The sequence below is a fragment of the Bombyx mori genome, chromosome 25, assembly GCF_030269925.1.
Source record: "Bombyx mori chromosome 25, ASM3026992v2".
Taxonomy (NCBI): Eukaryota; Metazoa; Arthropoda; class Insecta; order Lepidoptera; family Bombycidae; genus Bombyx; species Bombyx mori.
In genome coordinates, this window is record NC_085131.1 from 13404437 (window position 1) to 13413508 (window position 9072).

The window sequence follows — 9072 nt, forward strand, 5'->3', positions numbered from 1 at the left end:
CCTGAATAACGCAACATCATCATAGGCATCCTAATGCTTTATATGGAAATAATCAAGAGAAGAGTCTTAAAGCTCAACCTCGCCTTTATTTAAAATATTTCATCAATAGCTACGACAAATAAATCTTAGACCATCTCACTTAAAATTATTAAATTTAATTGTAGCTGTAATTTTTTTTAAGTTTAAATAAAGTTTTATTAAGTAATGTTTATACGGCCCACCTGATGGTAAGTGGTTACCGTCGCTTATGGACGTCAGCAATGCCAGAGGCAAAGCCAAGCTGTTGCCTACCATTAAGTACTTTTTACAAGCCTATAGTTTGAAGAAGGACACGTCATAGCGCTCGGGAAACACCGTGGAAGGGAGTTCATCCCAAAGCCGGATGGTACGTGGCAGAACTATATTTATATTCGTGGGTGGTGAAACATAAAATATCATGCTTATTATTATCAGTATGTCTTTCAACGTAGCTAAAAGACCGATCAAGTTATAATTACTTTTCAAAAATCTGAACAAAAATAAGATCTACAACAAAGTATATCAGGCTTTATATATGACTAGCTGTACCCGTCCGCTTCGCTGGGCATTTAAAATTAACATTATTATTTCTCACCCCCACAAAGATTCTCATCATTAACGCCCCCGCAACTGGTGTAGGGAGTCCAACACTCATATAAATATTAGCCTATCCATTAAGTACGTATATTTTCTACATGGATACCAAGTTTCAAGTCAAGCGGATGCATGGTTCAGTAGTTATAACGGAACATCCGTAAAAACCACTGTAGATTTATATATTAGTACTAGCTGATCCGGTAGACTGCGTAGTGCGTCAATCGATAAATAAAAGACCTAAGCTTTTGTATAAAATAAACTTAAAACAAACAAAAGGAATCCATCCGACGGGAGACACATCAAAGGAAACACAAAATTGTTATTTTTATTTAATTTTCATTAATTTATCTACCTTTTAAACTTTCTCTGGACTTTCACAAATAATTCAAGATCAAAATTAGCCAAATCGGTCCAGCCGTTTTCGAGTTTTAGCGAGACTAACGAACAGCAATTCATTTTTATATAAATAGATAGATAAAGTCTTCTTTGCAAGACTACGTCCAGTTAACAGTGAATGCCCTAAACAAACCTGGTTCCCGGTACATTTATTTGCACTTACAACGAGGGTCCTTCGGAATCACCGACAGAAACACAGCGAGCTTCGTCAAACTGTTTATTAGTTCTAGAATAGTTTGAGTATTGAGATTAGAAGAGTTGAAATATATGAGAAGGGACACGCTGTTTAAGTTTGGAAAGGATCACAAGACAGTCCATGATCAATTAATAGTGATTTAGGATATAAACTCCTTGGAATTAACTTTATAGCAAAGAATGTTATACTTGAAAAATCTGATATCTATACTAATATAATATTATAAAGAGGAAAGATTTGTTTGTTTGTTGGTATTGAATAGGCTCCGAAACTACTGAACCGATTTAAAAAAATCTTTCACTGTTGGAAAGCTACGCTATCCCCGGGTGACATAGGCTATATTTATTATATTTTCAAAAAATTAGGGATCCCTACTAAAACTCAAATAATGTAATTCAATGTGTAAAAAAATTACCTAAAATTCTTTACATCGCGTACGCTACTTCCCAAGCGAAGTCGGGGCGGGTCGCTAGTTATTTATAATTTAATATTAACTAAAAATCGATTAGAACTAATGCTTAACAATATCATATTTTCCCGTAAATTTCGGTCTGTATCTTTAACAAAGCTATTGACTGGGATCGCACAGGAATCCATGTACAAAATACTAATCACGATGGGGTAACTGCCAAGTTCCAAGTTGACATAGGCTTGAGAAAGACACTAGCTCGAAGTCTTCATTGGGTTGTATGATACCAGTCCCATCCTTCAATCCGGAACGAATGTTTCGCGACAGAAATAGGCATGTTAATTATATGTACAGGTTTGCAAATCGTCCGTAAAAGAGTAAGAATGGAAGATTTAATTACGCCTACACCTTCAGTTATTATAAAATGCTGATATAAAGTCATTTAAGTTATTGATAAATATTGAACATATTAGTGGTGCAACCAATAGGAGTTTAAGTCTTCGCGGCCTAAAGGATAAGACGCCCGGTGCATTCGTATGTAGCGATACACTGGTGTTCGCATCTCGCTGGCAGGTACTAATTTTTCTAATGAAATACGTACTTGAAAAATGTTCTCGATTGACTTCCACGGTGAAAAAGTAACATCGTGTAATAAAAATCAAACCCGCAAAATTATAATTTGTGTAATTACTGGTGGTAGGACCTCTTGTGAGTCCGCACGGGTAGGTACCAGTAATGCGTTTCGGTTTAAAGGGTTGGACAGCCGTTGTAACTATACTGAGACCTTAGAACTCATATCTCAAAGTGGGTGGTGGCATTTACGTTGTAGATGTCTATGGGTTCCGGTAACCACTTAACACCAGGTGGGCCGTGAGCTCATCCACCCATCAATGTAATATATAAATAAAATAGACACAGCGCGTTTTCTCATTCAATCCTCTTCGAAGTCGATTGCTGCTCAAGATATAGCGCAATGTAACTGGTAACAGTTCACACTGAGCTTATGAATAAGAATATAAGGGTCTTTATTGAATGTTTCTTGGCAGAAAGACGCTGGTTCGGGTGAGTACCTATGGGCTCGCTAGTACACCCTACCAATGTTTATGTTCAATATAAAAAAAAAACAGTAAAAAACCTAGTAATATGAACAAAAAAACACATTTTTTAAATTTTGTATTCAGTCTGGTTATAATGTTCATAATGGACAACTTAAAAATGTATCTGTCTAATCTACAAATCGACTCTACGTTACAAAGTTTTGTTAATTAATTGGGAACACTTTATCTCTAGTTGGAGCTAACAGGAGCCCAAGTTTAGAGAGTTGCTGAGTTCTCGAAGCACGTGAATGATGAAGATACGCTTATTAACAAATAAATATCGCACAACAGACAAGACTGATAGAGCCATCCGTCATTATGCTTTGTAAATTGAATGTTTTAATTATGCCATTAATATGAGCGACTGAGATATTTGTTATACTAGTTTAGGGCTGAGTTCTAGTGAAAATGACTGATTTTTTGGAACAAAGCTCCTTATGGGACGATGCGGAGGGGTACCCTAACCGGGAAAAAACGTCCGTAACGTAAGATTTTTATTAATAATGCACACAGTGTACGACTTAACTTTGTAATGACGTACAAAAATTGCATATTTTTATTACATATATTTTATAAATCATTGTGAATAAAATAAAGTTGATAACTTTGTAAAGTAGTATTTATTTTATTTTTTTACAAAAAAAAATCATAATAAAAAATGTATACCCGAATAATTATTGTCTTTATACCTCGAATAGAACTTAAAATTATTATTTTTATAATAAGGAACTTCGTTCCTATCCGGTGTCCCACAACACCACACATCTTTTTTTTATTTTGTGTTAATGCGTAAACTTTTAGACTTTTTTATTAAGCTTTCCTGTGCACTTGATCTTTTTGTCCCAATTCCATAAACTGGCGTAAAACAAACTTCCCAGTACCAGCCTCACGTCATGTCAGTTTTGTTCAAGTTGGAGCTTCAAATCGACAAACCAGAGTTAAAATGTATTCGAGACTGAAGTTAGAAAACGTGTAGATTGTGAATACTATTTCTTCGGGAAATTAGTTGGTAGTAATGGTAGGCTATCTCGTCACTCATCGTCTTTTATTTGCTAAAACTTTTGGTACGTGACAGTTACGGCCTATTGCGGCTTTAAATAAATAATAAATAAATATTTACTAACAATCACGCCACGTTAACTGGTCCCGTGATAAGTTCGTAAAGAACTTGTGTTACAGGTACCAGATAACCGAAATGTAAGATTTTTATTATACACATACATATATTTAATATACATTCATAACCCTGGAAAAGACATTTATATTTATCATACAAATATCTTCCCTTGGCGGGATTCGAACCCGCAACCCTCTTGTGTAGTGACCATCTCACTTACCACTACACCAGACGGCCGTTTAATAATGGATACTCATTTTGACTTCACACCATGGTACGTAAGAAACGTGGATCTCCACGACGACATGGACCTCGAGTCCATCAGTAAGTATTTACAGTCGGCATCAGTGCGCCATTTCGAGAAAGCCACATGATACGAAAACTTTCTCATCGTGGCCGCCGGTAACTACATACCCGATCCTGTGGAACGAATGGTAAATAGTCGACGTCGCCCTAAACATGTCATTTCGAATTCTCCCGATCCACTCACGATGCTTTTAGGTACCTCAAGCACCGGACACCCTTCTTGTCGAACCCGTGGCTAGCGACGAACGGTTCGGCGAGCAAATTAAACCACAGACACAGCCTGCTGGATTTCTCATCGTATCTTCACGGTCAGTCGCTTTTCCGATCCGGTGGTAGATTCCGCGAAGCACTGCTCTTGTTAGGACTATTGTTAGCAACGTCCTCAGATGAAAGCCCCGTGAGCTCACCTACTCGCTGGCTGAATCTAAGATAACCCCTCGAGATTACTAGGATACGTAGGAAAAAAAATTTGACTTCATGTCTCAAAGGCACATACATCATCATGCTTCATCTATGGCTCATCAATTATCGTCTCTCATGCTAACGTTATTATGTTTGAAATGTTAAAAAAAAAATCAAATTAATCGAGTATAAACTAATATAAAACATAAAATGGCTTTACGAAACAAAGAAAACAATAAAACAGAGTACGAAATTAGAGAACTACCGACAGTATTGTTTGTATACTGAAAACTATTTAATGAAATCCTCTTTGATGCTTCCAAAACGTTCAAATATTTGTACACGGATATAAACAGATATATTTCATCAAGAGAATTAATTTCGACTATTTCTTATCAGATATTTTGTCTTCAAAGTCAACTAACGTCATTAAAACATCATATTCATTAGCCGAGCACAGTGGGGTATCTACTTCATGCGTTGCGCTGAGTTTAGATAAATCATATGCTATCTTGTTTATATCGTTTATCATGGGAACGAAACGATGACCCCAAAGCAAATCGTTTTCTGTGTAGCTAGTTCTTGCTTGGACTGCTTGACCGGTGATTCCATTAATACCTTCGAATATAGCCAAAATTTCGAAATGTCCACATAGTAAATCCGCAGCTGATATGTCGTAAAGTGGACTTTTTTCATCGATAATATGAACAACAGATATTGGCCACAAAGAAAATGTCGATTCATATCCATCCATTGTAACACCTAATTCCTTTTGCTCTACAAAATACATGTTATTGTTCTTATTAATAAACTTCAATAGAATAACTGTAGCTTTAACATTTTGTATCTTAAATTTCCGCACATTGCCAACCCTTAAAATTAAACACAATTTCTCGTCTCTAAGAGAAATAACGGCCCGTTTGCTGAATAATATAGTATCAACCCTAGCGTTGGGTCGTGTTATTTTTGCAAACAATATCCCGATCATGAAAGCTTGAAAGATAGAACTGACTATACATTGAAGACACATAGCTAGTATGGTTACTGGGCAGTTGGGGGTAATCGCCCTTTGACTGTACGCAACGGTTGTGTGAACCTCAATACTAAAGAGAAATGTAGACGTAAACCCGTAGACATTTTTGATACAAGGCACCCAACCGGTTGCGTTTTGGTATTGAGGCAGATGATCCTCAGATAAGTCTCCATGGACAAGTGCGATGAACCAGTAAATTATACCAAAAAATAACCAATCTGCGCAGAAGGCCAGAAATAAGTAGAATAAGGTCCATCTCCATTTGGCTTCGACTATAGTCATGAAAGAGTAGGAAAATCCCTTCCGGCAATGTAACAATGGCTTTGAGAAATTAGATTCCCCATCCTTAGACAAAACTCTTCTGTTTCTTGCTGTCACTGGAATCTGATGATAGAATTCTGTTTAAAAAGAAACTGTATTTCAATTTGACAGTTTTTATCGGTATAACCTTAAACTTTAGGGTGAACGCACGGATATTGGATGGGTTATGAAGCCTTATTCTGTGTGCTTAGTTTATTAACGTCCTCGATAGCGTAAAAATTTGTATGGAGTTGGAACGTTTTACGCCTACGCCTACGTTTGCCGCTAGGGGCGTTGTTTCAACTGCATACAAATTTGAGTTAACTTTAACGCTATCGAGAACGTTAAAAAACTCTCACTAGATAATTAATATACAATATATTCTAGCTTACTATATTATTAAAATATTTTTACGGTTAATTACAAGAAGGACATAAGCCCGTTATTCTTCCTAGGTCATCAAATATGAACTTCATGACTATGACAATGTGTACTAACAATCTCAAATCTTTTGTATCAAAGTTAGGGAATTTTCTATTTGGCAACGTGACACTTATTATGGTTTTCTCATCTTTGTCGTTGATAAATTTTGAATTTACGATAATAATTTTGCTATTGACGAGATGAACCAAACATAAAAAAAGATAATATTGAAAGCAAAAAAAAATTCCAGGCCATGAAATCTAAACTAAAATTAATTCATAATTATAGTTAACACTACTCACTGTTACGAGGTACGTATGTACCCGGTGCCAAATTTTGAACGAATTGGAAAACAAATTTTCCGTCTTCCCATTCATCAGATTTTTCGTTGTAATCTGACATTATACTCTAACTTCCAACATAGAAAATTGTATTCAAAATCAATATCCTAAAACAGAAATATACCATCTAGTTAACAAATTTCACTAAATTCAAATTTAATTCCACATTATTGAGACCTCGTTAAAACAGAATGTTTAATTAATCTGTTTGCTAACTGACGCGCCGATAAATGTTCAAAAATCAAAGCTGAAACTCACTCACTATTTAACGAATAATAAATCTGATAATTTAAAATATCAATCAACCGCAGAGTAGTTCAAGCACGAAAATGTGGCTTCCATTATAATGGCCTTTACTGAAACGTAACAAGATCTGCAGTGGTATTACAGCATTATATTTTATTTAAATACTTATTAAATTATACAATGTTATTGAAATTGTGACGCATTTGAGTTTCAAGGATTTTAGGGTTACTTAGAGAACGAAAAAGTTACTGTTAATGGTTACACCTCAGACCTAACTGACTGTTATACTCGTAAATCATGTCACAAATACTAGCGAAACAGTTGTGCAGTCGTCGTATCGGAGTCGGAGACCGAAGTGGGTTCCGGTGATCGTACGCAGAGTACTGGGTGCCCTTCCCGTCCACGCGTCAGTCCTTCTCGCAACCCATGGTCGAGCACACACTGTGCTCCGCGCTTTATCCGGGTGTTGTCATGATTTCACCTTGGACATCCTACCTCACCCAATTACACTCCAACAAAAATTATGACAGCTAGAAAAAGGAAAAGGGTTTTTTCGGCGATTTCCCATTCCACATTTAATGTGGATTTCAGCAATGTTAGGGGCCTACATAGCAACCTTAACGCTGTACACCACAACCTTGATACGGCCACCTTGATACTCACAAACGCTACCAAATATAGAGCCGCGCTTCGCCTAAGGTTGAATATATTGAAGCCTCCTATCACAATATTTTTACACTACCCACAGCTTGTCAGTTTAATAAACCATAGACCTATATAGTAGGGACACGACATATTGTTCTATACGTACAATTGCTTATATAAATAGCACCCATTTTGAAGGCACATACATAAACATATATCTATTTCGTTCTTACTCAGCACTTTAACTCGCAGGAAAACAATATAACAGTATTTCAGTGCGTACATAAAATGAAACATGAATATACGTAAATATCTCCGTCTCCGTCTAATGAGGCCGAAAATCCGCCATGTTTAGCGCGCCAAATGTCATTGTCACGTCAGTTCGGCCGTCTGTTTTGGGTTGTACATTATTTATTGACTTTGATATCGATTTAATATGATTGATTATATAAAATTTCATAATTTATCATGCTTAAAACATACAAAAATAATAATTAAAACGTATTTTATAGGATCTCAAGAAAGTCGATGCCCTAAAACTATTATCTATATGTATTTAAATTCATTATGGAGCCCTCATCCGAAAAATCCATTTTTCGGTCGGAATCTATTGATCATGACACTAATCATAAATACCACTTTAAAATATGTCATCAAAACATATTTAGACATTCTGTTTAGATATTTCGGGAAAAAGGCTACCGACAAAATCTCTTCGGAACTATTTAAATAAAATAGTTTTATTCCGCAGTGAGGAAAACACTATTGTAAATTTGTTAAATATTTAATAATTAAGTGATTTTAGAGAGGAAGTCACAAGGAATGACGTTTGTAATTAATGAATAAATGTTCTGTAGGTGTTTTTTTTTTCACGCGGTCCCTTGATAAGTTTAAAATTTGAATCACTCTCAAGCGAAAGTGATTCAAATGGTGCGGCGCACCTTCCTTGGGGTGCGCTGCGGTAGTATGTTACGGACTTTAGAGTCAGCAAAACAATTAAAATAGATTGTTATAGTCTAAGAAAAACACGTACTCAAAATACGATAACATTTAGCATGCTAGAAATGGGCTGATGACTTTGAACTACGCCATATCTTTATGTTTTGCGACAAACGACAACTTTATAAAATCAGTGTAGCAACTTTTAAAAATCATCATATCGTTTACTTGGCAAATTCGAGGGACGAACTTGTCTTAGATTTCACCCATCTAAATCATATCATATTTGCACATAACAATATACCTACTTACTTCCCATTAAAGTATAAATTCTACAAATAAATAATACTCAACAATATTTAAAATAAAATGAGCCAAGAACGTTTATCGATAAAACCTGATAACATTGAAATCTTTTGTACAGCACTAAAGCCGCCATGTTTTGTGGCCAGATGACGTCACAGTGGCACGAAATTTTGGTTGACGTTTCATTTCCATAGGTTTCCTACTTCATTGTAATAAACCAACGGTATATAGTTCACGGTGCACTTAGATTGTAAATATATGTTATTGTTAGACCCCACAACTGATGCATGCGGTAGCATTT

The 9072-nt window shown here is 35.8% G+C and overlaps 1 protein-coding gene across 6 annotated transcripts; it reads right to left on the bottom strand.

Moving 5' to 3' along the window:
- Positions 1-3314: 3314 nt before the first annotated feature.
- On the bottom strand, positions 3315-7018 carry LOC101739998 (ATP-sensitive inward rectifier potassium channel 12). Of its 6 annotated transcripts, none has more exons than XM_004924027.5 (3): positions 6894-7018; positions 6597-6742; positions 3315-5969 (listed from the first exon to the last, which is right to left on the bottom strand). In XM_004924027.5, exons 2-3 carry the CDS (start codon positions 6694-6696, stop codon positions 4924-4926), a joined length of 1146 nt encoding a protein of 381 aa, XP_004924084.1. In that variant the 5' UTR covers positions 6697-6742; positions 6894-7018; the 3' UTR covers positions 3315-4923. The 6 variants fall into 6 exon arrangements, with proteins under 6 accessions (XP_004924084.1, XP_062531984.1, XP_062531983.1 ...); XM_062676000.1 differs by having other exon boundaries at positions 3315-5955; positions 6894-7009; XM_062675999.1 differs by having other exon boundaries at positions 3315-5955; positions 6898-7001.
- Positions 7019-9072: the final 2054 nt, after the last annotated feature.

Coding starts and splice junctions, on each gene's coding strand:
- LOC101739998 (XM_004924027.5), bottom strand. CDS start 6,696: ATGTCAGATTACAACGAAAAATCTGATGAATGGGAAGACGGAAAATTT. Junction 5,970..6,596: donor TACATACGTACCTCGTAACA/GTGAGTAGTGTT, acceptor CTTTTTAAACAG/AATTCTATCATCAGATTCCA.